General features: G+C 56.1%; 1 protein-coding gene across 24 annotated transcripts in view; it reads left to right on the top strand.

The window, feature by feature from the left end:
* Window positions 1-27,806, top strand: part of LOC105476534 (myosin XVIIIA) — a 105,851-nt gene that overhangs the window by 67,942 nt on the left and 10,103 nt on the right. For 18 of the 24 annotated variants that reach the window (XM_071082592.1, XM_071082598.1, XM_011732567.3 and 15 more), the window contains 25 exons: window positions 253-394; window positions 524-683; window positions 1,485-1,671; window positions 2,006-2,249; window positions 4,969-5,078; window positions 8,202-8,267; window positions 12,108-12,236; window positions 12,900-13,043; window positions 13,426-13,515; window positions 13,647-13,766; window positions 13,972-14,083; window positions 14,521-14,648; window positions 14,958-15,112; window positions 16,809-16,932; window positions 17,018-17,218; window positions 17,754-17,864; window positions 18,415-18,519; window positions 18,839-18,985; window positions 19,387-19,500; window positions 20,863-20,979; window positions 21,174-21,257; window positions 21,690-21,827; window positions 24,342-24,527; window positions 24,887-25,026; window positions 25,819-25,863. In XM_071082592.1, coding sequence (XP_070938693.1) covers window positions 253-394; window positions 524-683; window positions 1,485-1,671; window positions 2,006-2,249; window positions 4,969-5,078; window positions 8,202-8,267; window positions 12,108-12,236; window positions 12,900-13,043; window positions 13,426-13,515; window positions 13,647-13,766; window positions 13,972-14,083; window positions 14,521-14,648; window positions 14,958-15,112; window positions 16,809-16,932; window positions 17,018-17,218; window positions 17,754-17,864; window positions 18,415-18,519; window positions 18,839-18,985; window positions 19,387-19,500; window positions 20,863-20,979; window positions 21,174-21,257; window positions 21,690-21,827; window positions 24,342-24,527; window positions 24,887-25,026; window positions 25,819-25,863 — 3,299 coding nt within the window. The remainder of the gene's footprint in view (window positions 1-252; window positions 395-523; window positions 684-1,484; window positions 1,672-2,005; window positions 2,250-4,968; window positions 5,079-8,201; window positions 8,268-12,107; window positions 12,237-12,899; window positions 13,044-13,425; window positions 13,516-13,646; window positions 13,767-13,971; window positions 14,084-14,520; window positions 14,649-14,957; window positions 15,113-16,808; window positions 16,933-17,017; window positions 17,219-17,753; window positions 17,865-18,414; window positions 18,520-18,838; window positions 18,986-19,386; window positions 19,501-20,862; window positions 20,980-21,173; window positions 21,258-21,689; window positions 21,828-24,341; window positions 24,528-24,886; window positions 25,027-25,818; window positions 25,864-27,806) is intronic. The other 6 variants (XM_071082594.1, XM_071082593.1, XM_071082600.1 and 3 more) reach the window with 1 other exon arrangement.

Genomic DNA, 27,806 nt, shown 5'->3' with positions numbered 1-27,806 from the left:
CTTTGGACTGGAGTGCTAAGCACCCTCTTTTGCTGTGGGCTTCCCTTTGCTCCCTTTCTTGGCTTCCCTTTCCCTGGGCTGCCCGCCTCCTCCACAAGGTGTCAGCAGTGAGCGACAGGAGCTGCAGCGTGTGCGTGCGTGCATGTGTGCACGTGCGTAGCATTCTGTAGGGTGTGTTTGGGCCTGAGGACCACCCTGGCCCCTTTCCCGCAGCTCCATATGACAAGGAGGGATTTCCTTCCTTCTCTGTAGGTCCGCTCGCTGGCCCGCACAGATGAGGCAAGGGGCCTGCTATGGCTATTGGAAGAGGAGGCTCTGGTGCCAGGGGCCAGTGAGGACACCCTCCTGGAGCGCCTTTTCTCCTATTATGGCCCCCAGGAAGGTGACAAAAAAGGTAGGTGGCATCCCTAGAGGGTAGCTCCTCTGCTTCCTCTTACAGGTGGGTCTAGGTGGCACTCCCTGTGCAGGGGATCACTTTGTGCCTGTGCCCTGACAACCTGAATCTTGCTTCTCCCACCGTCAGGCCAAAGCCCCCTTCTGCGCAGCAGCAAACCACACCACTTTCTCCTGGGCCACAGCCATGGCACCAACTGGGTAGAGTACAACGTGACTGGCTGGCTGAACTACACCAAGCAGAACCCAGCCACCCAGAATGCCCCCCGGCTCCTGCAGGACTCCCAGAAGTAAGACCACCACTGCCTCCTCCCCTGTCCTGTACCCAGGACTGTTTTGATTTTGGGGCTCCCTCCCCCTGGAGTTGTCTCAGAGGCCCCCTCACTAGCAAAATAAATGGCCTTTATTCCTGAGAGGCAACAGCCCAGGGCACTTGGCCTGGAGGAGCTGGAGGGGCCTCTTGGAGTAGAGGGGGGAGGCAGACATGGTGGGAGAGCCTATGGTTTAAATGTGAAGAACACCCCCAAGTCAAAGAAGGCAGGAGTGGCCTTAGAAACCCCCAGGCCCATAGGCCCTGTCATCCGCTCTGCTCTTCGGAAGATGGTTAGGGGCACCTACCCTGCGACAGGGGCTTCTAGGTGTTTGGCAGATCATAGTGAACAAAACTGAGCTCCCTGCCCTTGTGGAATTTACATTCTAGTGGGAGAGACAGATAATGAACAGTGAACGTAATAAATAAATTATATCGTATGTTAGAAGATGTTGAACCCTAACCCCTCCTGTCACATTGGAAACCTTTCCACACCTTTGCCCTCCCTGGTGAGTGGAAGTAGATGAGTAGATCGCTCCCCTCTGTCCAATTCCTGTCCACCCCTTGGCTTCTGCCCACCTCTGGCTTTCTCTCCGTATTGTTTGAAAATTTCTCCACTGTTCATTTCTCTGTAGGGTGTGGGGCATGCAGTTCAGGTAGCCAGGCCCCTGGACATGGCTGAATGGGACTGTTTGGTGCTCTGGGGCCTTGGGGGAGGAGCGACCTTTTCCGCTCCATAGATGTGACTGCTTTTCCTCCCTTATCCTCCCACCTCTGGCAGAAAAATCATCAGCAACCTGTTTCTGGGCCGCGCAGGCAGTGCCACGGTGCTCTCTGGCTCCATTGCGGGCCTGGAGGGTGGCTCGCAGCTGGCACTGCGTCGGGCCACCAGCATGCGGAAGACCTTTACCACGGGCATGGCGGCTGTCAAAAAGAAGTCACTGTGCATCCAGATGAAGCTGCAAGTGGTGAGTGCCAACCGGTTCCCAGCAGGCAGGCCTGGGGACTCCTCCTTACCCCTGGCAGGCAGGCCTGGGGACTCCGAGCACACTGAGGCCATCTGGTGCCCACTCAGCGTCGCGCTGTGACTCGATGGCTGCTGGTGGGGTCTTCTTTTTCAGTGCTGCCACCTGTGAGTGGCCACCCAGGCCCAGCGAGGGCAGAGTTGTCCAGGCTTAGTAGGTCCTGGCTGGTGCTGGCACCCTTGCTACCCCGTGAGCAGTGGAGATGCTGGCACCAGTCTCTGCTCTTCTGAGCACAGGCCATCAGAGCCCACTGAGGGCGGTCCCTTCCCCTCGGCAGGATGCCCTCATCGACACCATCAAGAAGTCGAAGCTGCATTTTGTGCACTGCTTCCTGCCTGTGGCTGAGGGCTGGGCTGGGGAGCCCCGTTCCGCCTCCTCCCGCCGAGTCAGCAGCAGCAGTGAGCTGGACCTGCCCTCCGGAGACCACTGTGAGGCTGGGCTCCTGCAGCTCGACGTGCCCCTGCTCCGCACCCAGCTCCGCGGCTCCCGCCTGCTCGATGCCATGCGCATGTACCGCCAAGGTGGGGCCTCCTTTCCTCTCCACTTTGGGCTCTCTTTTCCAGAGCTGGCTCTGCCCTGCGCCACCTCGCACCTGGGACCCGTGGGCTGCAGTGGGGCTGCTCCTGTCTCTTTCCTCACAATCCTTTCTGCTCTGGTCTCTCATCTCTCCCAGCCCACAGCCCCTTCCTTTCTCCATTTCTTTCCATCCTGCAGAGTCCCCGCCTCCTCCTCTCCCTTCCGTATTCAGTTTTCTTCATCCCTCTCCCCTCCCAGCTCCACCCCGCGCCTTGTCATTTGTCCACAGCTCCCTTTCTCCTCACGTCCCTAGTTTGGACAGTTCAACTTTGCCCACAGCAGCAAACCCAGTGCCCTTTCGGAGCCATCTGCCTAATGAGAAATGAGGTGCTAAATCTTTCTGAAGTACTTAAAACTCCCAAGAAAGGTCAGTCAGACCCTTTTTTATGGGCCCATCTAAAAGAGGAGACATAGAGGATGATAGTATTAGTGGTTACTTAGAGTCCATAGAAGCTATTGTCGGTGGCTGGGGGCCGGGATAGCACACCGCTATCATGATAGCACTCTGCTATTATTCCAGATGAGGAGACTGAGGCTCAGAGAGGTTAAGTAGCTTGCCCAAGGTCACACAGCTCCTGAGTGGCAGAGTGGGATTTGACCAGGCAGGCTGGCTGTAGAGTCATGTCTCACGTCTCTCAAGTGGGGTTTTTTGGTTGTTGTTTTTGTTGTTGTTGTTTTGCCTGAGAAGTTATGAGTTGCTGGGTTTCTGATGTTTTTCTCCTTTGCTAGAAGAGCAGGTAGACCCACCCACAGCCAGGTCCCCTTCAGGCATTCCCATGGGCACTGTCACTTTTTAGCAGCCCAAGCCAGGAAACGGGCTCCCTGCCCTGCTCTAAATAAATCATCGATCTGTCCCCACGTCTTGATATGGAGTTGGTGTTTATTATTTCAAAACCAGATTGTTACCGCTCTGAACCAAAATCAATGTGCTTTACTCAAACAAGCAGATCGATGAGGCCAGCAGCAGCAGGCCCCCCTTCCCTCACCCGGCCCCCAGCCACCGACGATAGCACTGATGATTAATTAAGATGCCAGGCGTCCAGACCTGCTATCCTGGCCCATCAATTTAATTGCAATTCAGATACAATCAATAGCTCACTTTGTCTTGGCCCCTCAGCAGCCCCCGCCTCCTGTTTCAATTATCAGGCACATGCATCAGCCTCACCTCCCAGCTGGAGGGTTTCCCAGAGCCAGCTAGTCCATCATTGCTATGGAGCGAGTCCCTGGCTGACTGTCGGGAGTCCAGGTTTGGAAGCCAGTTCTGCCCCCAGCGGCAGCCTCTGTGACCTTGAGCAAGCCAGTCGCTCCTCCCAGGCCTCCATTTCTATGTCTGAAAGATGAGTCAGATCTGGTTTAAGAAGAAACCCTTTCTGGTTTGAAATTCTGTAATTCTGTGGGAGTGGAGTTCGTGGCCCTCCACCCTGGGCTCTGGTAAGATCAGGGTGACTTGGGGTCACCTCCTGCTAGCCACTGCTCTGACCTTGCTCCAAGCCAAAAGCCACCTTGCTCCAAGCCAAAAGTCAGGTCACACCTCCCCTGACCTGAAGCCCAGACACTCTTCAGGGAAAGAGAATCTACAAGTCTTATTTGTCACCTGGCCTAGGACTCAAGGTCAGGATGAGGCAAGGAGGGCGGCCTTTCTGATGTCCTGCTTCAGTGGACGGAGGGGGAAAAGAAGTGTTTATTAAATGCCAAGCAAGTGAGTCACACTGTGCTTTTTACTTGGTTTCTCATTTAATCTCCATGACTACCATGCGAGATAAGTGCTAGGGCCCCCGTTTAAAGGTGAAGACACTGAGGCTCAGAGAGGTTAAGTGACTGGCCCAAGGTCACATGATCCTAAGAGGCAGGGCCAGGAATCCAGCACCTAGCCAACGCATGATTCCTTTCAGCTACTCTGGTGCCTTTTTTTGTTTTTTTGTTTTTTTGTTTTTTTTGAGACAGAGTCTTGCTCTGTCTCCCAGGCTGGAGTGCAGTGGTGTGATTTTGGCTCACTGCAGCCTCTGCCTCCTGAGTTCAAGCGATTCTCCTGCCTCAGCCTCCTGAGTAGCTGGGACTACAGGCATGGACCACCATACCCAGCTTACTTTTTTGTATTTTTAGTAGAGACGGAGTTTCACCATGCTGGCCAGGCTTGTCTCAAACTCCTGGCCTTAAGTGATCCTCCCACCTTGGCCTCCCAAAGTGTTGGGATTATAGGCGTGAGCCACCACGCCTGGCCTGGTGTCCTTTTTTTTTTTTCTTTTTTTTTAAAGACCACAGGACATTGTTCTGTCCGCGTTATCACTGAGACATAGACTTGGAGGGCTAGAAAGCATCTTGGGGATTGGGACGTAGCCTTCCTCCGAGCTGGTCAGCTGCCCCACAACCCCCCATTTGCATACCTCACTGACTAGGAGCTTACTTCTTTCTGAAGGAGCCTGTTCCTTTTTCAGGCCTTCCTGTCCCCCTGTGGAGCAGGCCTGATTGTCCTCCTGGCCTCCTCTTCCTCTTCCCTGACTCCCCACTCTACTTTCGAGGCCTGCCTTCAACCACAGACTCCCCACCCGCTGCAGTTTCTTCTCTTTTGGTGACTGTCCACTGACTGCCCAGGCACCAGTGGCTACTGGGGTGTGCTGGGAGCAGGCAGCGTTGACGGGCCTGGCTCTGGGCTGCTCTCTCTAGGTTACCCTGACCACATGGTGTTTTCTGAGTTCCGCCGCCGCTTTGATGTCCTGGCCCCGCACCTGACCAAGAAACACGGGCGTAACTACATCGTGGTGGATGAAAGGCGGGTAGGTCCAGGTCCCCAGACCACTCTCCGTCTGCCCAGGCCCCTCAAGCAGCTGCCCTTCCCAGACTCATCTGCCTTCCCTCCCCTGGAGACAGCCCATCTGGCCCTGCTCAGGCTCCTGGTTTTGGAAGCACCCAGCTGTGTCCTGGGGCCCAGACCGTAGGAGCTGGAGAAGAGCCATTCCCTCCTTGGAGGCCTGAGCTGGGGGTGTCTGCTCACTGGTGGGTCAGACAATCATCCAGGAGCGAGCAGGGCCTGGGCCCACTGGGGGCACATGAGAATTATTAGTGCCTTGGGAGCCCCACTGACGGCACCTGGGCCCCCAGCCTGGCCCACATGTCAGGGATTGGTTCCTGAAGCAGGAAACTGTCCAGGGCTGGGTGAACATTCCTCCTAGAAGGAAGGTGGATATGGCGAGACCTCTGTGGTGCCAGGTGAACACAGGCTGCTGGGCCCTTTCCGGCCCTGGGTGGTGAACTCGCGGCTGCGGAAGGGGTGTCCCTGCCCGTCTGGGCTGTCATGTTGAGCCCCAGAGGCAGCCCCTTAGACAGTCACAGGGCTCCCAGAGCAGAGGACCCCTCCTTTACTGTGCTGGGCCTCAGGCATCCAGCCTGATTCTGAAAACACCTCAGACCCTAGGATGGCTTCCCTAAAAGGAGGGGATGCTGCAGAATGGGGCAGAAAGCCCACAGAGTGCCCAGCCTGTGTGTGGCCCCCTGCCCCTCCACCCCCGCCTCAAAGACCTGAATTCATGGAGGGGGCTCGGAAGAACTTTCTTCCATCCTTTGGCCTGCTGGTGGCCTGGGCAACCTCGTGTGGACATGGATGCCCGTCCCACGCCCCCTTCTCACGGGCCTCAGCCTCCATTCCAGCCTCCCACCTGTGGCTACACCAGTACCTCATCAGCTCTGGAAATGCCCCACCTCTGAAATCATAAATCCCAGCGTGACCTTCTCTGACCACAGCCTCCTGCCTGCTGGTCCCACACCTCTCTTCCCCTCAGGACACCTGCTCTCCAGCTCCGTCAGGACCTCTCTTTCTGGATCACACTCCGTTTCTCTGTCAATTGTCTCCTTTTCCATGGTTCACTCTGCAGTCACTCTGCCTCCATTGCCCTCAGCCCTCCTGAGCCTCCCGCAGCACCTGGCCTGCCAAACTCCCACCCCAAAGTGCCAGGCTTTGGGTGTCTGCCCTCCTCACTTTGGGGTCCCAAGGGTGGTGGAAGAAAATTATACAACTTTGTGGACTTGACTTCCTACAGGTTCATGGTCTTCAGCCTTTGGTGGGCCCTCGGGGGGAACCAGCAAGTCTTCTAGATGTCCCCTTCTTATCTGACCGTGACTCCAGGCTTCCTATCTGCTATTCCATTCTCCATCTTTCTCCTCAAATCCTCCCCACCCCACCTTTCTGGCTCACCTTCTCAGCAGATACCCAACTTCCAGATCTCAGGACATCAGGCTCCAGCTTCTTTTCCTGCCTCCTGCAAACCTCTCTTCCTTGGCCTCCTTATTCCTGTACACCTTCTGTCTTGGTGGGAAGGGTCCCTCCTCTCGTCCAGTCCCTTGATCCTGTGCCTTGGAGTCCGTTTCCTTGGGTCTCCCCAGAGACCCGTTCTATCCGTGTGAATTTGCTTCTCTGTCTTTTTCCTCCAGCATCTCCTTTTCTCCTGGCCCTTTTCTCTCCATGGAGAAACTCCCCCACAGACCTGCAGGTTTTGCTCTCTGGAAGGAGCCTCTGTCACCTCTGTCATCATCTCCCTGTACTGTGCTCTGCCTCCTGCCTGCCCTGGGCTTTCTTCCTGCTGCCCTCACCGCCCATGGCTGCCTGGTCCCTCTCCCTGATGCCCTGGCACTGGTCTTCTCATCCCCTCCATATTGCCACAGCCAACCAGCACTTTCTATCCCTCTGTTACTTGAATTCTTAGCAGCACGGGGCTCCATTCTTTCTGGGACATCCTCTCCTGGGCCTCTTTGCTGCCACTCCTGGTTTCCCCCTTGACTCTGTTCTCATTCCCTCTGAGCTCCTCATTTCCACTTGCCCCTGAAGTAAAGAGGTGTCTTTCTCAGGACTTTGTCTTTGGCCATATGTATTTTCTATTCTGCACCCTCTTCCTGTCCAACGTCATTCACACTCATCACTTCAATTACTGCAGATATATTGATGACTCCCAAATCAATACCTCTAGCCCAGGCCTCTCTCCTGAGCTCCAGACATACATTTCTATCTGACTGCCTTCTGGACTTCTCTACCCCTATCCCTTATGGCATCTCAGACTCAGCTTTTTCAAACCAAACTCATTCTGTCTCCCCACAGGTCGGCTCTTTCTCTTATATTCCCTACTTTGGAGAATGGCACCATTATCTGCTTAGTTATGTCAATCGGAAATCTCAGTATAGCCCTAGATTCCTCCTTACATACCCTATCCCCATATCAGGCAAGGCTCTGTCTCCTTAACACTTGCCGTGTGTTCTCGTCTTCTCTTCCCCTTGGGCCAGGCTCTAGCCTCCCTTCCTGTGGACTACTGCCTAAGAGGGGTAGGTCTCCATCCATCTACCCATTTGCCAGTGAGACCTCTACCAATGCAGACCTGATCATGCCCATCTCTGAGAGAACCCTTCAGGGGCTCCCGAAGCACACGGGGCTCCACGTGCTTTGGCTCCAGCCCCCTCTCTATTTGTACCTTCACTACCCACCCCCCATCCCAGTTCCAGTGAGTGACTTGGAGTTTCCTCAGTGCATTTTGCTGTCTTGTGCTCCCAGGCCTTTGCGTACACTGGTTCCTCCGCCTGAAATGCCCTCTCCCCTACTTGGTCCAGCAAATTCTCACTTGTATCAGAAGTTCTCAGCACAACCAAGAGCTGTCTGAGGTGCCTCGTGTAGGTGCCACCTCCTGTGGGCACTGCAGTAGTTCACTTGTGTTGCTCCCCAGCAAGATGCTTTGTTCCTCTTGTAGTCACCTCTGTGTCCCCAGAGTCCAACCCAATGCCTGACACTGAGGAAGCCCACACAAGTGCATGAACAGACTGTCTAGGAGGAGGGAGGGGAAGGGCCAAGGGCCTGGAGGAAGCCCTGCATGGTGAGGGGAGACCCAGGCGGGCTGCCTGACGGAGGCCTCTCTCTACAGGCGGTGGAGGAGCTGCTGGAGTGCTTGGATCTGGAGAAGAGCAGCTGCTGCATGGGCCTGAGCCGGGTGAGTTGTCCCACAGGAGGGCAGTCGGGCCTCACTCCAGGGGCCCCTGGGTGGCTGGCCCACTCCTCCTGTTCTTGTTGCTCAGCCAGACATCACTGGTCTCCTGGTGCCCTCTGAGTCTTGCCCTAGCTCCACCCCGCCCAGCCACTCAGGGGCTGCCCCCTTCAGGGCTAGGGGCCAGGGAGCTAGAGGGTTCAGATGCAGCAACTTGACTTTCCTTCCTTCTGGATAACTGGCTTGTTCAGTGCCAGGAACACCTCTGTGATGTCAGGAGAGAGTGGGTGGAAGGTGGCCCTGAACTTGGCCCGAGTCCTGGTGTGGGGAGTAGGGGAGACTGGAGGGCTGGACCCAGAGGATGTGGGCTGGAAGAGGCAGGAGGCCTTGGGTAGAGCCCCTGTGGAGAGTTACCTGAGGCTGCTGGGTTCCAGAGAGCAAGCAGGACATGGTGAGGCTGTGCCGCCACCACCTGCCCGCAGGCCGAATTCCTCATCTGAATGGAATGCTGTGCGTAAAATGCAGGCACGCCGGCCCCTGGGTGCCAGTTTGCCGCGTCACTCCTCACCAAAGGGTCAGCTGAGCATTCCTCCCACAGGCAGGAAGCCCTGCATGCCCCTCTCTTCCGAGCCTGGGAAGCTTGGACAGGGGGCACCCGCATACGTGCCCCAGGGCTGGGGTGGAAAGGAGGCCAGTGGAGAGCCAGAGAGGGTTCTGGGCTGGTTGTCTGCCGGCAGAGAGGGAAGGAACTCTGGGTTGCAGGGTCCCGTGAGGCGTGTGCGGTGCAAGGAGGTGCTTGCAGAGGCTTGAGTCTCACTTGTCCTGTGTGCTTGGTCCTCTCGGCCCTGCATGTTGAGTCGCTTTCCTGGCTCCTCCTGCCCTCCCTCACTGTCCATCGCTCCCATCTCTGTGTCTTTGCATCTTCCCATCTTTGCTTCTGCCGTCCCTGGCTTTCCCTTTGGCCCCAGCAGTCCCTGCTGGTCTCTATTCCTTGGTTTCTGGTTCTGTTTTTCTGCTTCTCTCCTTGTTCTCTGTATCTTTGTGTCCCATTCTCTTTCTGTGTCATTTTCTGGTTTGTGTCACTGCTTTGTCTACCTCTGTGTCTGGCTCAGCTCTTTTCTCTCTGTCTGTTCCGCTCCCCCCGCTTTTTTAAGCTGGGGCTGCCATCTAGGGCCCCTGCCTAGGGCCGCCTGCTGTCAGGCATTACTTCAGCTGCAGGGTCTCTCCCTGGGTCCCGTCACCCTGGTCTTTCCCGCCAGGTTCCTGCCTCTCAAGCAGGCTGAGCTGCTGCTGGCTGCCATTGGGGATGGCACCTCCTCCAGCCCATGCCTGGGTTCCCAGGCCTGTCTCGGGCAGGGCAGGAAAGGGCCTGTATAGGCTGATCCTCTTCCCAGCTGCCATCTCAGACCTTCTGTCGTCCTGAGCCATGCCAGGTGCCCGGCTGAGGCAGGCAAGCCCCAGGGCGCACTGTCACTCAAGGGCAGAGCTGGGCCAACACTGGGTGCCTGCTCACATCTAGTTTGGGAAAGAAAGTTCAGGCCGTCTAGGCTCTGGTTAACACTGACTCGTGAGCAGGGATTCCCTGTGTGTCACATTGCTTCAGAGGAGGGGGTCTTCATCTGAGCCATGGGACCCTGAGAGTTTCAATAAGGACTTTGGGGGGCTCAGAGCCTCCTGACATTGTAAAATTTGTATGAATGTGTATTTTGGGGAGGAGATGGCCTGGAGCTTTCACCCAATACCCAGAAGGACCCTTAACCCCACAAATGTTCAAGAGAGATTTGAGGCTCGCTGCTTTGGCCTCTAGACCATTCTTTCTCTTTTCATTGTGTCTCTGGGCCATTATCCACCCCCCACTCCAGCACCTCACTTCTGCCCTGATCAGGTGGCTATGTGTCCTAACCAAGCATGTTTGCTGTCCCCTGGTGGGACTTGGATATTCCTTTTACCCCCAGTGGGATTTCAGACTTGCACATTATATGAAATTAAGCATCTGGGGGCCAGGCGTGGTGGTTCACGCCTGCAATCCTACCACTTTGGGAGGCTGAGGTGGGCAGATTGCCTGAACCCAGGAGTTTGAGACCACCCTAGGCAACATGGTGAAACCCCATCTCTACTGAAATACAAAAAAATTTTCTGGGCGTGGTGACGGGCACCTGTAGTCCCAGCTACTTGGAAGGCTGAGGCATGAGAATCACTCGAGTTCAGGAGGTGGAGGTTGCAGTAAGCAGAGATTGCACCACTGCACTCCAGCCTGGGTGACAGAGCAAGACTCTGTCCCCAAAAAAAGAGAAAGAAATTGAGCAGCCGGGCACGGCAGCTTATGTCTGTAATCTCAGCACTTTGGGAGGCTGAGGCAGGAGGATCACTTGATGCCAGGAGTTCAAGACCAGCCTGGGCAACATAGGGAGACCCCATCTCTACAAAAAAATACAAAAATTAGCTGGGAATGGTGGTGCACACCTGTAGTGCCAGCTAGTGGGGAGGCTGAGGTGGGAGAATAGCTTAAGCCTGGGAGGTAGAGGCTGCAGTGAGCCATGATCACGCCACTTTACTCCAGCCTGGGTGACAGAGCAAGACCGTTCAAAATAAATTTAAAGAAAAGAAATTGAGGCTCAGGTAGAACTTAGGACCCATGAGAGAGACCCCATGTTCGATGGCGGGATTTAGGGAAGTGTCACAAAGGACTGAGCTGGCTTTTTCCAAGGCCAGCCTCAGGGGACCAGGTTTCTGTGGAGTCGCCAGAGGCAGAGCTTTCTCAGCAGAAAGTTTAGGCCCTCTCTTTGCATATTTGCTGAAGGGGGCCTTGGGATACTGTGCCTGTTGGCTCTCAGTGCATTTACGTAACCTGTTTCCCATCACGTTCACATCTTCTCTTTGCCCCACAAAAAGGAATTTTCTGTGTTCTGTGCCAGATGGAGGTAGGCCTATACCTAGGTGTCTCCGCCCACTCTCATGGATACAGAGTGATTTTTTTCACCCAACTCTTCCCGTTTCACACACACTCCTCTTTGTGGCGTGTGGCAAATTTTACCAAGCCCTATCTTAGGGCAGCACAGAGTGTTAAGGAAAGGCCGGGTGTGGGGGCGCCCAGCTGGTTCTGCACATGCCTGCCCTCCAGCCCCCAAACCTGTATGACAGGTCCCTCAGCTGGGCCAACCCCCGCCCACCTCACTGGCTTCTTCATGAGAAGGTGAAACTTGGGTGTGTGTTGGGGGGGGTGGCACATGAAAGAGGAGACCATCTGAAATGAAACTAGCAGGGAGGGGGAGGAGAAGGCAGGAGCTTCCCACCACCCCTCTTCCCATTCTCCCTGCTTTTCCTCTGCACGCTTCTCCCCAGCACTGCTTCTCACACAGACATCCTCCGGCATCCACTCCCCCTGATCCCAGCAGTTGGGAGTCAGAGGGGGCTGGAGCCCGGGTTGGGCCCTGCAGTGGGCTGTGGGCACAGGGGGCATTGACAGGATTGCTGGCATTCCTGGGTGAGGAAGCCCTCACAGATGTGGCAGGACGCCCCCTCCCTGTTTGACCAGTGACTGCTCCATTTCCTTCCTTGCCCCAGATATCTTCCCTTTACTTTCCCTCTCCTTTCATCTTTCTTTGAAGTTAAATTTCACACCTTACTCCTCCCCTGCCAAAACCTCCCCAGCCCCTTCTCCCTCAGCCTTCCCAGGGCCTCTTCCTGCTCCTCCCCTCCTCTCTTGGACAATTGGATTTTGAGGCTCTTCCCAAGCGAAGGGCTGTACTCCCAGGCCTGCTTGTTTCTCCAGTTCCTCACCTTCCCTCCCTTTCCTCTGCTGGGCTGGCCCAGTCTCCTGCCTTCACCTGGCCTGCTTTTTCACAGGTGTTCTTCCGGGCGGGTACCTTGGCACGGCTGGAGGAGCAGCGGGACGAACAAACCAGCAGGAACCTAACCCTTTTCCAAGCAGCCTGCCGGGGCTACCTGGCCCGCCAGCACTTCAAGAAGAGAAAGGTGCTGCTCTAGGGACATCCCCTCCCCCCGCAACCTAGATGGGCACGGCCAAGTTCCTGGGGTGGGGGCTATGAGGGGGAGAAGAGGCAGGAACCTCCCAGGCCACCATGTCCTGGGCCAGGGTGGGGAACGGGCAGCTCTCTGGTGCCAGCAAGTGTGCTGGTGTGCCCAGCAACGGGGCCTGGTTGGAGGGCTTTGTTGAGAGGTAGGGGAATCAGGGCCCAGGCAAAGGTGGGCTCTGGATCATAGGCTGCTCCATGAAGATTAAGGAGCTGTGTCAGCGACTCCTTTTCTTATTAGCAAGTCCATAAAACAGCCAGCACTGCCGCCTCTTGTGTTTCAGCAAGATTAGGTTTTATAGCACAGCTAGGCCAGGGTGCTGGAAATAATCAGGCAGCAAATAAAGCAGATGAAATTATTCCTAATGGCAGCGGAGCGGCTAGTGCCCAGCGCGGTGCTCCCAGGGCTGGGTTCTGTGGTGCCCACCCTCTGAGGGATGGAGGGAGCCTGGGGCAAGGGGGAGCATGGGAAATATCTGACCCGGGGTCAGGAGGCCAGAGGAGCAGCCCTGGGGGCCTGTGCTGATGTTGGGGAGGATCCTGGGCCGAGCTTGGCCAAGGTGACTGAGAACCGCACTGTGCGCCACCCCCACCCCACCTGCAGATCCAGGACCTGGCCATTCGCTGTGTTCAGAAGAACATCAAGAAGAACAAAGGGGTGAAGGACTGGCCCTGGTGGAAGCTCTTTACCACAGTGAGGCCCCTCATTGAAGTACAGCTGTCAGAGGAGCAGATCCGGAACAAAGACGTATGTGACAGCCTGGGAGGGCCAAGTCTCTGGGTGAGGGGAAGCCTTGCCGGTTTAGCTTGAACTTCCAAGCGCTTCTTCATTTAGTCCAGAGAGCTCACATCCTTGAAATGTGCCCAGCAAACAGAAGATGACCCTCTGGGGTGCTGGCTGAGCCCCTGGGCAGCCTCTTAACGATAAAATCTTGGGCATCTCTAGCTTATTGGGAAGGGTCTAGGGACAGGATTCCCAGGAGGCAGTGGCTCTGCTATTGGGGACATGCTTCCTCCCATGGTGTCCTGGCCCAAGCTTCATCAACTTCGTTCACTACAGGGGTGCAGACCCAGGGCCCCACCCCCTCGCAGTGCCTTTGGCTCACTTTGCCCTCTTTGGTCCACCCTAGGAGGAGATCCAGCAGCTGCGGAGCAAGCTCGAGAAGGTGGAGAAGGAGCGGAACGAGCTGCGGCTCAACAGTGACCGGCTGGAGAGCCGGGTGAGTGACTCCTGGCACCACACCAACTGGGCATGGCTGCAGGGAGACGCAGCCCCTGCAGGTCCCCCAGGTGTTCTGGCTGAGTGAGGCAGGCACTTCAATTGGTGGTGACTCCCTACCCCCAACCCCAGATCTCGGAGCTGACATCGGAGCTGACAGATGAGCGTAACACAGGAGAGTCTGCCTCCCAGCTGCTGGACGCGGAGACAGCAGAGAGGCTCCGGGCTGAGAAGGAGATGAAGGAATTGCAGGTGAGGGCAGGGCCTGGGTGAGAACAGCAGGCTGGTGACTGCCACACCATAGTGCCCACTGGCTCCCCCCAAAAACAGTTGGCATCTTCACCCCTAGCCCAGCATCCCTGTCTGCCCTGGGTAAGCATGTGAGCATGGTCTGTGTGGTTCGGGGAGTGGGTATGAGGGGACAGAATGGCATACCCTGAAACCCCGTCTTCTGCAGACCCAGTATGATGCACTGAAGAAGCAGATGGAGGTTATGGAAATGGAAGTGATGGAGGCCCGTCTCATCCGGGCAGCGGAGATCAACGGGGAAGTGGATGATGATGATGCAGGTGGGCCTGAGGCCCAAGCAGCTCGGCAGTGGCCTGCGATGCGAGCCCTGATGCCCACCCCTGGGTAGTCATGTCCCTTGTCCAGGCCTGTCTCCCCTCCATGAGCTAAAGTGAAAGAAACAGATGAGAAGGCAGAGGTGCCAATAAATGCAGGGGATTGTTAGGCAGAGCTGTAACAACCACGATCATGACAAAGACTGAGGGCCGTGGTCCCATCAGTCCCTGGGGGAGGCACAGCACATGTAGCCACATCTCTCGCTCTGGTCTTCTCCTGGCTAGTGGCTCCTTCTGCCTTGGGAGGAAGCCGTCATTACAGAGAGCTTTCTGAGCCCTGGCTGACTCCACCTGCTGCTCCCCCTGCCCCATCCTCCTTCCCCTCTGCCCCTTCTGGGGACTCTCAGCACCTCCATCCTCCCTTGTCTGCCTCAACCCCACAGGTGGCGAGTGGCGGCTGAAGTACGAGCGGGCTGTGCGGGAGGTGGACTTCACCAAGAAACGGCTCCAGCAGGAGTTTGAGGACAAGCTGGAGGTGGAGCAGCAGAACAAGAGGCAGCTGGAGCGGCGGGTGAGGCTGGGGAGGAGCCGAGGCCTGTGCTTGAGAGGACCAGGAGGGGAACTGGTGCCTTGTGTCCGTCCAGTGAAGGCTGGGGGCAGGCAGGCCTGGCCTGGGACAGATCAGGGAGGATGGCATGTTAGCTTCTCGGTGCAGGGGCAATCAGGAGCAGGCTATCATTAGAGCTTCTTCAGTACCCTGGGAGACCCTACTTCCTCCCACATCCCTGGGTCTTCCCCTCACTTACCCACCTCCCTCTCCTCACCTTCTCCACCAATGCTTCCGGGCCTCTCTGTATATGCACCCCGTCTCGGCCCCTAGCTCGGGGACCTGCAGGCAGACAGTGAGGAGAGTCAGCGGGCTCTGCAGCAGCTCAAGAAGAAGTGCCAGCGGCTGACGGCTGAGCTGCAGGATACCAAGCTGCACCTGGAGGGCCAGCAGGTCCGCAACCACGAGCTGGAGAAGAAGCAGAGGAGGTAGGTGGGCCCCCTGCCCTGGGCCCAGAGAACCTTCTGGAGCAGCCACAGACAGGACTGCCTCCTCGCCCTCCAGGGAAGAAAGAAGGAAGGACCTGAATTTGTCCAGGGCTCTTGCCTGCCTGGTCACTCATCTTGGAACGTGAGGAGGCCCCCTCTTGACCTCCAGGGTGGACTCGAGCTGTGTCCCCACTGAAGGCCTGCCCAGGCCTCTGCTTTCAGAGGTGCTCCCCGCATCACGTGCCTGTCACCCTGTGCCAGGCCCCATCAGGAAGGGCATCAACCAGGGCCCGTGCAGGAACCGCTATGTCCCTGCCCCCGGCCCCCAGCTCTGCCTCTCCCTCACTTGCCTCAGCTACACAAACACTCTCTCCTGACTAATGTCGTTAAACTACCGTGCCACTTCCATCTCATTATGGTAATGATACAAAGGAGGGGGGTGGCCCTCACAGGAGAAAATCCAATCTAAATTAATTTCCCGGGCTGGGAATGAGGATGGGACGCCTTCATTAGCAGTACTGAGGAACCCACACACCCTGGGAACAGCAGGGCGCCCTGGGGAGCAAGAACAGCACCCATTTCTCCTCTGCGGGGGAAGGGCTTCTCAGCAGAGGCACCGGTTGCCTTTGTGAAGGGGTATCCCCACACCCACGACCCTGGGAGTGAGGATGGCAGAGCCTTTCCAGTGACTCTGGGTTACCCCTGGCCTCCTGGACCCACCACCATCTCCCCAAATAGGGGAAATAGGAAGGTTTTCTATTCCTCCCACCTGACACCATGACCGCCACTTCCCTCGTTCTCATCTCTGCCCCCACCCTACCCCTTTACCCAAAGGCTGGCACCCTTAGCTCGACCCCCCTTCTGAGCACGCAATGACAATACCAGCTCGGCCTAGTTACCGTGCTGCTGTGCTCCCCGCTGGGCAACTTATTAGGTTTCAGCTGCCCGGAGTTTTCTTACTTTTTTTGATGTGGGGTTGGGGTAAGGGGAGCGTTCAACTTCCACAGGAACCTGATTAGCTATTCAGGGAAGGTGGTAAGAGGAATTTGAGCAATTTGCTGCATATTTAGCGGGAAATGGAAGACTGGGAAGTGGAGGAGTGAAGAACGAGGCCCCCTGTGTGCCCATTGAGGCATGTGGCCAGCTGGGCACAGTGGGAATGCCAGCTCTGAACCCAGTATGGGGTGTCCTGGTGGTGTCCTGCCAGCACTGCTGGGGTGCATGGTCCTGGCCAAAGGCTGGTGCCCAGAGGCAGGGACAAGGAGCCAGTTGTTGCCCTTACAGTTGCCGAACCGAACTGTGGAAAGTGAGTTAGTAGAAGCAGGGTGCTCATCTCTACCCTTTTCCCACCCCACCCTCACTTGGGTCTCTCATTCTTTGATGTGTTGAAATGGAAAATGTAGAGACTTAACTCCTGAGGGGCCTGTTAAGCAGGCTAGGGGTCCCTCTTAGGCCTACTTGGTGAAAGGGCTCGCCTGAGTGCTCCCTATCCCAGACCCAGTTGCTCAATAGGGCCTCAGTGGCCTGACCTGCCACCTCTAAATGTCACCCCTACCTTGCCACTGGCCCCACGTTAGGGCTGCATGGGTCCCCCCACCCCTGCTTGGGTCCTGTCCATGGCACCACCTCCTGACAATCTCTGTGTGGGGGACCCCGGCTCTTCCCCATCTGATAGAGCCACCACGCTCCCTTGCAGGTTTGACAGTGAGCTCTCGCAGGCGCATGAGGAGGCCCAGCGGGAGAAGCTGCAGCGGGAGAAGCTGCAGCGGGAGAAGGACATGCTCCTTGCTGAGGCTTTCAGCCTGAAGCAGCAACTAGAGGTGGGTAGGGCCACCCACCGTCTGTGCCATGTCCCCCTCACAACCTGGGGTCCGCCCTGCACCAGCCTCATCTCTTTTGCTCCAGGAAAAAGACATGGATATTGCAGGGTTCACCCAGAAGGTTGTGTCACTAGAGGCAGAGCTCCAGGACATTTCTTCCCAAGAGTCCAAGGATGAGGCTTCTCTGGCCAAGGTCAAGAAACAGCTCCGGGACCTGGAGGCCAAAGTCAAGGATCAGGAAGAAGAGCTGGATGAGCAGGCAGGGACCATCCAGATGCTGGAGCAGGTACAGGAGAGCTTGGCCAAGGGAGGGGTGCCACCATCCCCACAGCCAGCCTCAGGCATGGGCCAGAGGATCCTGCCTCCATTCATTCATGTGTTCACTCACTCACCTACTCACAAAATGTGGAGTGAGCACCTGATCTGTGCCAGCCACAGTATAAAGATGCAGTCATGGAACTTTCCACAAAAACAAATCTGATGGAGCTCTAGTAGGGAAGGGCTCAGGATGCATGGCAGCTGAGGGCCACAGGCCCAACCAGCCTGCCACCAAGTCAGTTCAGGCAGCTGGAGCCTGCAGGCAGACAGAGAAGCTGCAGGACTGTCCCCACCCCAGCTACCTCTCTCTGGGCCTATGCCAGACCGCTAGCAAGGGAGTTCAGCTGCTCTGGAGAAGCTGCTGCCACGAGAGCAAGGTGCCAGCAAAGGGAACTGGCTGGTGGACATTCTCAGCCCATGAGCCTAGGGAGAGCCACACACAGGTGGGAAGGGGGTGGGCATTGCTGGGGAGGGAACCCAGACCCTACTCCAACCACCTCCAGGCCAAGCTGCGTCTGGAGATGGAGATGGAGCGAATGAGACAGACCCATTCTAAGGAGATGGAGAGTCGGGATGAGGAGGTGGAGGAGGCCCGGCAGTCGTGTCAGAAGAAGGTAAGGTATCTGAGTACTTACCTGTCTAGCGTAAACACCTTTTCCCATCGCCGCTTTAAAGTAAGGGGCTTTCTGCCTCCCTACCTCAGCCACATTGTCTTCCATTGTCATTCTGGGCCAGGAAGTGCCTGGAATCCTGGCATTGGCAGGGATGTATTGGCTCAAAGTCTGTAGAGAAGCTTAAGCCCCTGAGGAACTAACGCTCCCTGCTTTCTGTGCCAGGGGCAGCCCCCTGTGCCCCTGCTGTGCTGCGCTGTACTGGTGCTATCTGCAGTCAGCCAGCCTGGCCGGATAGGTCTCCACTGTGCGGCGAGGTGTCCTATTCTGTCTTGGCTAGCCCCACCGCATGTGGCCTGCCATCCCTCCTCGCCCTCCCAGGCTGCTTTGAAACCCTGGAAACCTGAAATTTAGGTTCTGACCCCTCCACCAATATCACTGTGCTCAGGCCTGCCCCACTGTTTTCCCGGAGTGGGGAACCCAGAACCAAAGGGGCCTGCTTGGCACCAGGTACTAAAGGGATGGACGGGTCTCTGTCCCCATGGTATTCCAGTTAAAACAGATGGAGGTTCAGCTGGAGGAAGAGTATGAGGACAAGCAGAAGGTGCTGCGAGAGAAGCGGGAGCTGGAGGGCAAGCTCGCCACCCTCAGCGACCAGGTCAGGGGATGCTCCACCTGCCAAGCCTGGCCAGCTACCTGCCCATGCAGCCTGAGGAGTGGGGATCCTAGGGATGGGGAGCCGGGAACAGAGCTGTCAGGGGGATAGGGGTGCTGCAAAGAGCCCATCATCATCCCTCGATGGAGGCATCACCATACATTGGCACACCCAGCCCTTTACCACTGATTGGCATGATCCTGGCTCTTCCAGGATCCTTATGGGGACACTGATAATGAGGACGTGGTGAGGAGTGGGCTTGGGTAAGATAGGAGGAGGCCCTGTGTGGAGCCCAGAACCCCAACTGCTGGTGCCCACCCAGGTGAACCGGCGGGACTTTGAGTCAGAGAAGCGGCTGCGGAAGGACCTGAAGCGCACCAAGGCCCTGCTGGCGGATGCCCAGCTCATGCTGGACCACCTGAAGAACAGCGCTCCCAGCAAGCGAGAGATCGCCCAGCTCAAGAACCAGGTATCCCCAGAGAGCACATGGCTGATCCAGGCACAACAGAGCTTACCTTTTCCATTCTCTTTCTCTCTCTCTCACTCCTCTCAGTGGCTCGTGAGTCCTTGGGAAGGAAAGTGACAGGATAGAGGGGAGAGCCACATGTAGCAGCTAGACTCCCCAGGCCCTGCGTGTGCCTTACTGTCTCACCGCCCAGCCCAGGGTGGTGTGGATGGGGCCTGGTGCCCACCAGCCCTGTCACAGGAGGAGATACCCACGCATGCAACACCACACAGCCATAGCCCTGGGGTCTGAAGTGAATGGAGGAGGAGAAGGAGGGCATCTGGGCTCACTCTTCCCTGTACAGCCCTCCTGCCCCCAGGGAATGACTGACATCTCTCTCTGGGGCGGGGGTGGTCTCTGTCCAGCTGGAGGAGTCAGAGTTCACCTGTGCGGCAGCCGTGAAAGCACGGAAAGCAATGGAGGTAGAGATCGAAGACCTGCACCTGCAGATTGATGACATCGCCAAAGCCAAGACAGTGGTGAGGGGCCAGGGTGCCCGGGGCAGAGCTCGGGGGGCCGAGGCAGAATAGAGCTGCCTCTGTGGCTCCCTTCACCCCAGACAGGTTCCTCCACGTCAGGACTTGTGACGGGTCCTTTCATGCCAGGACTTGCTGCAGGAAGAGCAGGCCCCCCTGCTCTGCGTCTCCCCACCCTGAGCAGAGGCCTCGGGGAGGAGCGGGCAGAAGAGGGAGCCAGCAAGGGCCCATCTCCCTGTGTAACCACCTGCCTGCGGGAGCTTGGCCGCAGGCCCCAACACCATAAATAAAGGCATCTAATGTGACTGAGGGACGTAAACAGGTGCCTAGAGATTAGCAGAAGCACCGATAAGAGGACAGGATGGCTTGGCTTCCCTCCCCTTCCCCCTGTCCAGCCCACTGACAAGCCCAAGCGGCAGCTAATTAGAGCTCTTATTTAATGCCTCCTTTTTAATTCCCCACCTCTCCCACAGCCCATCCATCAGCAGAGAATTCATTACTGGGATGTGGCCACCAATACCTCCTTGGGCAAGGAATGGGGCAGGGGAGGAGGCTGGGCTGGGCTAGTGGCTTCATGGCCCCTGAGCTAGTCACCTAGCTGCTGAGAGATGCCAATCTCACAGGCTTGATTTATCCCCATGACATTTGTGCTCCTCAGCAGTTTTCAGGTGAGTAATTCAAATTCCTTAATTGTGTTAAAAAAGGTTGTTATAAAATTACCATTTTATTTAAATCTGAGTTAATAAATTTCTTGGCGGAGGCTTCCCCAGCTCCCCACAGCCCAGTAACAAGATGGATGGGGCAGAGAAGGAGCCAACACAGTCATTGTGGTTTGGAATTACAGGCTAATAGATTCATTCATTTCCTGAAGCTGCTGTTGGATCTCTCTTCCCCTCCCCCAAGGAGGGGACTGGCTGTGGGGGCTGGATGCCCAGGGAGTGGGCAGTCCCAGGGGAAATGAGAGTCTAAGCCAGGAGACCTTCGCAGACTTGAGGGGTCCTTCCCTGGGGCCTGAAGGCGGCAGAGTACATGCAGGCAGGGCCTGGACTGATAGTGCCGGGATGATGGGTCATTTGTTCTGGGCAGACCTTTTCTGCCTTCTCATTAGCCTCAAAGGAGCTGCCAGGAAGCAGCTGTCATTCAGCTCAGAGGCCCGGGGTCTGCCTGTACTGCACACAGCCCTTTCCCTCATCTCCCTGGTCCGGAGCAGGACAGGCAGCTCCCTGAGCATCACTGGTCCTGGGACCCACCCCAGCGGGCAGACAGCCCATTATCATCTCTACAATGCCCCCACCATTGGAGGCAGCTGGAGCCCACAGACACACTGGGCCTGAGGCCCTCTGATCTGTCTTTGCCTCTGTCCAGCTGGAGGAGCAGCTGAGCCGCCTTCAGCGTGAGAAGAATGAAATCCAGAACCGGCTAGAGGAGGATCAGGAAGACATGAACGAATTGATGAAAAAGCACAAGGCTGCCGTGGCTCAGGTACCCCTGCCAGGAGTGCCCCTCACACTCCACACCACCATCATCCTTCTGGTCCTCCTCGTGGGTCCCCCATACAACCGCTTGTTTTGGGAGGTGATGGAGTGAGAACTTCGGTCCCCTGGTGTTCCAGCTGGGCTGGGCTGGCTGAATGTTTATGGGGGATCCTGCTTCTGATGCTCTCACCCCTTTCCCAGGCTTCCCGGGACCTGGCTCAGATAAATGATCTCCAAGCTCAGCTAGAAGAGGCCAACAAAGAGAAGCAGGAGCTTCAGGAGAAGGTGAGGACCAGGGGCTCCCTTGGGAGAGAGTGCCAGGATCACTATGTGTGGGAGGAACCCCCAAGTTCACAGTTTAGAAGGCACTTTTCTCTGCCATCAGTAATCCACAGAGCAATATAAACTAGGAGCAAGGGCTAGGCTTGGAGCCATGTTACCATAGCAGACATTTGGGCTTCCCCTGCCTCATTTCCCATCTCTATTCCCTCTCCAGTCCTTAGCTTTCTCCTTTCTCTCTGAAGGGCAAGATCTGTGCCAAGCGCTAGGGCAGATGGGGGAGGCCTCTGGCCCAGGGCTCCATTCTCTTTCCTCCCAGGTGCATCCCTCTCTACCCCTCCCGCCTTCTGGTCACCGTGGTGATATTGCCTGCCCCAGACGTATCCTCCTCACTTTCTGGGCTCAGTTCTTTCTTCTCTTCTTGCCCTCCACCTCTAGCTACAAGCCCTCCAGAGCCAGGTGGAGTTCCTGGAGCAGTCCATGGTGGACAAGTCCCTGGTGAGCAGGCAGGAAGCTAAGATACGGGAGCTGGAGACACGCCTGGAGTTTGAAAGGACGCAAGTGAAACGGCTGGAGGTGGGTTCCCGCTTCTCCCAGGCCGCACCGAACAGGGCAGAGCTGCGCCAGCACTGGAGCCGCGCATGCTCAGCAGGGCTGGGCAGGCCCCTGGACACTCCTCAGAGGCCTGTGCCTCGTTGCCAGGCCAGCTGACGGGCAGGTGCTTCTCTCCCGCCCCGCCTGGCCTGCTCTCTGGGTACCATGGAGCCCGCCTGCTTTACATTCTGTTTCCGTGCTTGCTTTCTGCCAAGGGACCAGAGCAGCTTAGCTCTTCGTCTTCATATTTTCCTCCACCACGAGCTCCCCCCCGCCTGTTCCCCTCAACCGGTTCTCTGGCAGGGTCATAAATATGCAGCGGATGGTGCCACTTCTGTGCAGGCTGGAGTCTGTTCTCTCATCTGCCCTCTCTCTCCTCCTCTCCCCTTCCCTGCTTCATTCCCTTTCTTCCTCACTTCTTCTGCCCTCCTGTCTCTGCTTTCTCTCTCTCTCTCTTCCTTTTCCTTGATTATGACCCTATTCTTCTCCCTTCTTTTTTCTTTTTTTTTTTTTTTGAGACAGAGTCTCACTCTGTTGCCAGGATGGAGTGCAGTGGTGCGATTTTGGCTCACTGCAACCTCCATCTCCCAAGTTCAAGCGATTCCCCTGCCTCAGCCTCCTGAGTAACTGGGACCACAGGCACGTGCATTTTTAAAATTGTATTTTAGTAGAGACAGGGTTTCACCATGTTGGCCAGGATGGTCTTTAACTCCTGACCTCATGATCTGCCCACCTCGGCCTCCCAAAGTGCTGGGATTACAGGCGTGAGATATTTTTTCCTCTCCCCAATCTTACTTCTCTTTCTTACCCTCTTCCCATCCCTTTCTCCTCTGCCGTTATTATAAAGTTCATTCTCTCTTCTTCTTCTTTTTTTTTTTTTTTTTTGAGATAGGGTCTTGCTCTGTTGCCCAGGCTATAGTGCAGTGACGCGATCATGGCTCACTGTAGCCTTGACCTCCTGGGCTCAAGCAATCCTCCCATCCCCCTGCCTCAGCCTCCTGTGTAGCTGGGACCACAGGCATGTGCCACCATGCCTGGCTAATTTCTGTATTTTTTGCAGAGACAGGGTTTTGCCTTGTTGCCCAGACTGGTCTCGAACTTCTGGGCTCAAGTAATCCGCCTGCCTCAGCCTCCCAAAGTGTTGGCATTGCAGGCATGAGCCACCACACTGGACCAATCCTTTTTCTTTTGGTCTCCCAAAGCCAGTATGGGCCAGCGCCTTCCATCTCTGGCAGAGCAGATAGCAAGAGAGAGGCAGAAAGGATTATCTCCTGGGTTTACACTCCTCTCGCCTTATTTTTAAGTTCTCTTTGAGTTTATAAGCCTTTGACTCCGCACCGTCAGTTCTGTCTGGGCCCTGTGTTGATAAGTGTGGTTGCTGAGGGGCAGCCCTGTCACCTCCTCCATCAACTCGCAGTCCATGGAGCAGGCACTTAGGTAGGGATAGAAACAGGTGGGCCTCTAGAGGGCATTAATAACCTGGACACAGGAAGAGAGCACAACTGACCCTCCCAAGACGGGGTCACAGTCCTCAGGAGAGCTGGAGAGAGTTAGGGGAAACTTAAGAATTTATTTTCTGCCCACCCCAACCCCAGGCTGGCTGATAATATTTTGATCCCCATTTTACATATAGGAAGGGTTATGTAGGTTGCCTAAGGTCACAAAACTATCAAGGGACAGAAGAGGCCATTAGTCTGGTGGACACAGGACAGGCCCACAGGACTTATCTTCTTTTCTCTTGGGCCTAGTCCCTTCCCACACCTCTATCCCTCAGGTTCCCTTCTGCTCGGAGAGTTTTGTGGTTTAGACTCATAGGATGTTAAACACGAATGGCCCAATCCTGCAGCCTGGCTCTGTTATTTTAGGGACATAGAGGCTGGAGGCCCAGTCAGAGGTAGAACCAGGATCACAAGCAGATGCGGGGTTCTTCCTTCACATTCAGCCCCTCTCTCCAGGTCATTTTTTGCTCAGCATCCCACTGCCTGGCAGGAGATTCATTAGGCTTAGAGAGATGCTCTCTGCTTGGAATCTGATGATTGTTTAGTCTCTCCTAATCCAGAACTCCAGCAAAGCCATTTACCTCTGAGCACAGGATCTAGCTTTTGGGGCTTCTGGGTTCAGAGTCCCTGCAGGAAGCCCTGCTGACCTAAGAGGCCTCTACATGCAGTGTCAATACCGACAGGCCCACCAAGCTGTACCCAGAACACTCCTTCAGTCTTGGTGTAGTAATAATGATAATAGCACCTTTCATCTTTCAAAGTGCATTCACATTCATTACCTTATTCATCCTCAGAAGACCCCTGGGAAGTAGGTGTTATTCTCCCCCCATTTTACAGAAAAGCAAGGGAAGCCTCGGGATTGCTTGCCCAGGTAGCCAATGAATGGTGGAGCCAGAGCTTGACCCCAGGCCTCCTGACCCAGAGCTCTGCCACACCCTCCCTCTGCCTGACTGATGGGCCTACGTGCTGTGTCTTTCTTCCCCGACTGCCTGTCCAGAGCCTGGCTAGCCGGCTCAAGGAAAACATGGAGAAGCTTACTGAGGAGCGGGATCAGCGCATTGCAGCCGAGAACCGGGAGAAGGAACAGAACAAGCGGCTACAGAGGCAGCTCCGGGACACCAAGGAGGAGATGGGCGAGCTTGCCAGGAAGGAGGCCGAGGCCAGCCGCAAGAAGCACGAACTGGTAATGCCCTCCTGTCCCCCACAGGGCCCACATGGCAGCCCCCTGACGAGCTGTTGAGTGTGCGCCTCACTCTGGCCTGGTTGGGGATAGGGTGCAAAGAAACTGCACATGAGTCAGAGAATGAGAGGGAGGAGGAGCATACCAAGAGGGTAGACCAGGGAGCCAATGGCACTGGAGGCTTCCTCAGGTGAGGCTTGGCCCCCACAGCCCAGCAGCAGCAGAGCGGAAAAGGCTCTGGAAGCCTGTGTCAGCCCTTGGGTAGCGCCCCTATGACTGGGAAGGACTTGAAGCAGGCTTTTTCTGGTCATCTGGGGAAGAAGCTAGCCCTCCTGCAAACTGGGCTGCCCCCTTCCTCCTAGGAGATGGATCTAGAAAGCCTGGAGGCTGCTAACCAGAGCCTGCAGGCTGACCTAAAGCTGGCATTCAAGCGCATTGGGGACCTGCAGGCCGCCATCGAGGATGAGATGGAGAGTGATGAGAATGAGGACCTCATCAACAGGTGAGAGGTGGCCTCTGGGGCATCTGCAGCCAGCACGGAGGCCCTCTTGACTGCCTCTGGAACCAGGCCACCAGGTAGAACAGTTGCATCCTCTGCCTCCCCATGAGCGAGCCACCAACCCACCCTCCCTTTACTGCCAGACCCCAGCACAGCCTGTCCTGCAGAGGCAGAGGGTGAGACAGGTGCACCCTGATTGAGGCCCCCCAGCCAGTCTCCCCTCCCCAGGACCAGGCCCTCCAGCTCTGCCCGCTCAAGATGAGTTATTCCCCTGTTTAGCTGCATTTCCGATGGTGCCTGCTCCCCTCTGGGGAGGGCAGAGATTTAAAGGCTGTGGTGCCTTGTTACTATGCCAGAGATTTTCTCATAAAACCCACCCAGGGAATGGTCTGGAGAGAAAGAGATTTGTAGTCTTAGGCGGAGGAGACAGTCACGAAGAAGGAAGGCCGGCAGTGTGGGGTGGCGCCAGGCCATGGAGAAGCTCCCAAGGCTGCCCTAGGCAGACCCTAGACCTGCCTGCTTCCCACCTCAGGGCTGGGGCCCATCCTGCAGGCAGGTCTGGGGCAGCGCAGGGAGCCTGCTGCTTTGGGGCAGGGGAGAGGTGCCAGGGGCAGCCCAGATCAGGTTTTGAGGACAGTGCTATCACGCAACCCCCACTACCTGGTCTCAGCCAGCCAGAGCTGGCTCTTGCTGAGGGAAGAGAGGTCCTTAGCTAAGGGGTCCACCTTGGGGTTGCCCATTGATTTCATCTGTTTCCCCTGGACCCCTTGCCCACCATCTTCCTTCTATTTCCAGTTTGCAGGACATGGTGACAAAGTATCAGAAAAGAAAGAATAAACTGTGAGGACTGGAGCGCATGTGCTCTCTGCCTGTCCTCGCGGGTGTCTAACCACCCCTAACACTGGCTCCCACCCCAGGGCCGCTGCACGCAGCATGTGGATACAGCCTCCCCACACTCCTGCCTCACTGTTCTCTAATGCTAACACACTGACTCTATCCTCAGGGGAGGCAGGGAGCGGGCAATGAGGTGTGCTCCCCAGAAGGCTGGGGCTGGCCCGTGCACCCTTGGTGGGCAGGACTGGGGGCTCCTGCAGAAAGGAAAGTGCAGCCTATTCGAGAAGTTTACCTTCCTGAGCTCCAGCACTTTCCTCCCTTAAAAACCAAGTGTGGCCACCTCCCTGGCCTATTTCTCTGGGAGAAAAGTCTGTTTGGGCTGGCTCTGTCCACATCCTTGGGCTCCTTGGGAGCCTGAGCTGCCTGAAAGAAGCAGGCATGTTTCATCTTTAAAGGTCCACCACCTTCTATTGGCAGACAAGGGTAGAAGGTGAGGGGTATCTCCCAGTTTCTTGTTTGGAGAAAGCATTCAGGCAGCTAATCATGGGCTGGTCGCCATGGCGGGGGAAGGGAACACAGCCAGATGTGTTTACTTTACTCCCTGCGGCACCGTGGGCAGAGGGAGGCCCCGGCGGGCGCTTGTGCTGATGCTGTCTGTCAGGTGGCGGGAAGCCCAGGAAATCCAGCCCTCTCTTTTCCCGCTATCTGGGTGGGAGCTGGACAGCAGATGCAGATGTGCAGGCCTGCAGGCAGAGCGGGGCTGATCCTCCATCAAGTTCGACAGGGTTGTTTTTCAGAGGTCGTTTTTTTAGCATGGCATTGGATTTCTTCCCCCACTCTCTCTTGCCTGGTGGGCCCCCTCCGCTGGCCAGGATGGGCTGGTGGCAGCGCACAGGACTCCGTGAGAGCTAATGATAAATGTAATAGTGTGTAACAGTGATAGAGGGCCGCTGGAGCCTGGTTGTCACACACAATTAATATCCCCCGCCATTCTGTCTCCGTTTGTTTGTTCCCCCGCGATTCGGCTCCCAGTTAACTAATAGCACATGAGCCCGGACATAAATTGCATTTGACGCAAAGTTTAATTCCGACCATTTAAAATTTCAACTGCCCCCTGAGCATGCCTGCCCCTGGAGTTTGTTTACAGGCCTGATTATTTAAGGAAAAGACCATCTTCTAGATGCTTGCAACTAAAGGGAAGGCAAGGGCAGGCAGGCCAGCTTTGCAGCCCATCCACTGCTCTGAATGTGAGGAGGAAAATTCGTATTCTGAGCCCACAACTGTCTGTCCCCTGTGTGTTTCAACCCTGTCATCTTTGGGTGGTAAGAGCTTCAAGGGCTGATAAAATGCGCATTTAAGATCATATTCTAAACCACTGCGAGGCACGCATACACACAGGTACACTGCACACGCACACACACGCACACGCCAGTGTGCGCTCACGTAGACGCATGGGGACGTGCGGCTCTAACCAGGTTCCGGCTGATGGCAGAGAGGTGGTGTGGCTCCTTCCTCAGCAGCTCTGGGCCCCAGCTCCAAGTTATTGAGCCCAGCACACTAAGGCGGGCAGAAAAATAATGTTTCGATTTACTTAGAGATACAGTTGTTATTGCTATAACCTTAATGAAAGCAGTAAACAGCACAGTATTAAGGGAGATTTACACAGAAACGCTTTTAACATGTAGACATAGATTTTGCGATGCATACAGCACCTCCTTTCTAAAGGCAATCAATATGGTTATGAACGGTGGTGATAAATTATAGGCTCTGAAGCTAGAGAGGGAGGTTTTTTGCACGGGTGTATAAATCAGGTGGTATTGGCGTTCCATGGGGCCCATGCACCACAGTAAATCTGCCAGGCTCGGACAGGCACAGGGCTTGCATTAGCAGTTTCGAGGCTGTCTGCTAAACTCCTGTTTACCCGGGGCATCAGCCGGCCTCGTCTTTGT

Source organism: Macaca nemestrina, chromosome 17, assembly GCF_043159975.1.
Source record: "Macaca nemestrina isolate mMacNem1 chromosome 17, mMacNem.hap1, whole genome shotgun sequence".
In the NCBI taxonomy this organism is placed as follows: domain Eukaryota; kingdom Metazoa; phylum Chordata; class Mammalia; order Primates; family Cercopithecidae; genus Macaca; species Macaca nemestrina.
Note: the sequence above shows the minus strand (reverse complement) of the source record. Positions and strands in the feature narration are given on the sequence as shown.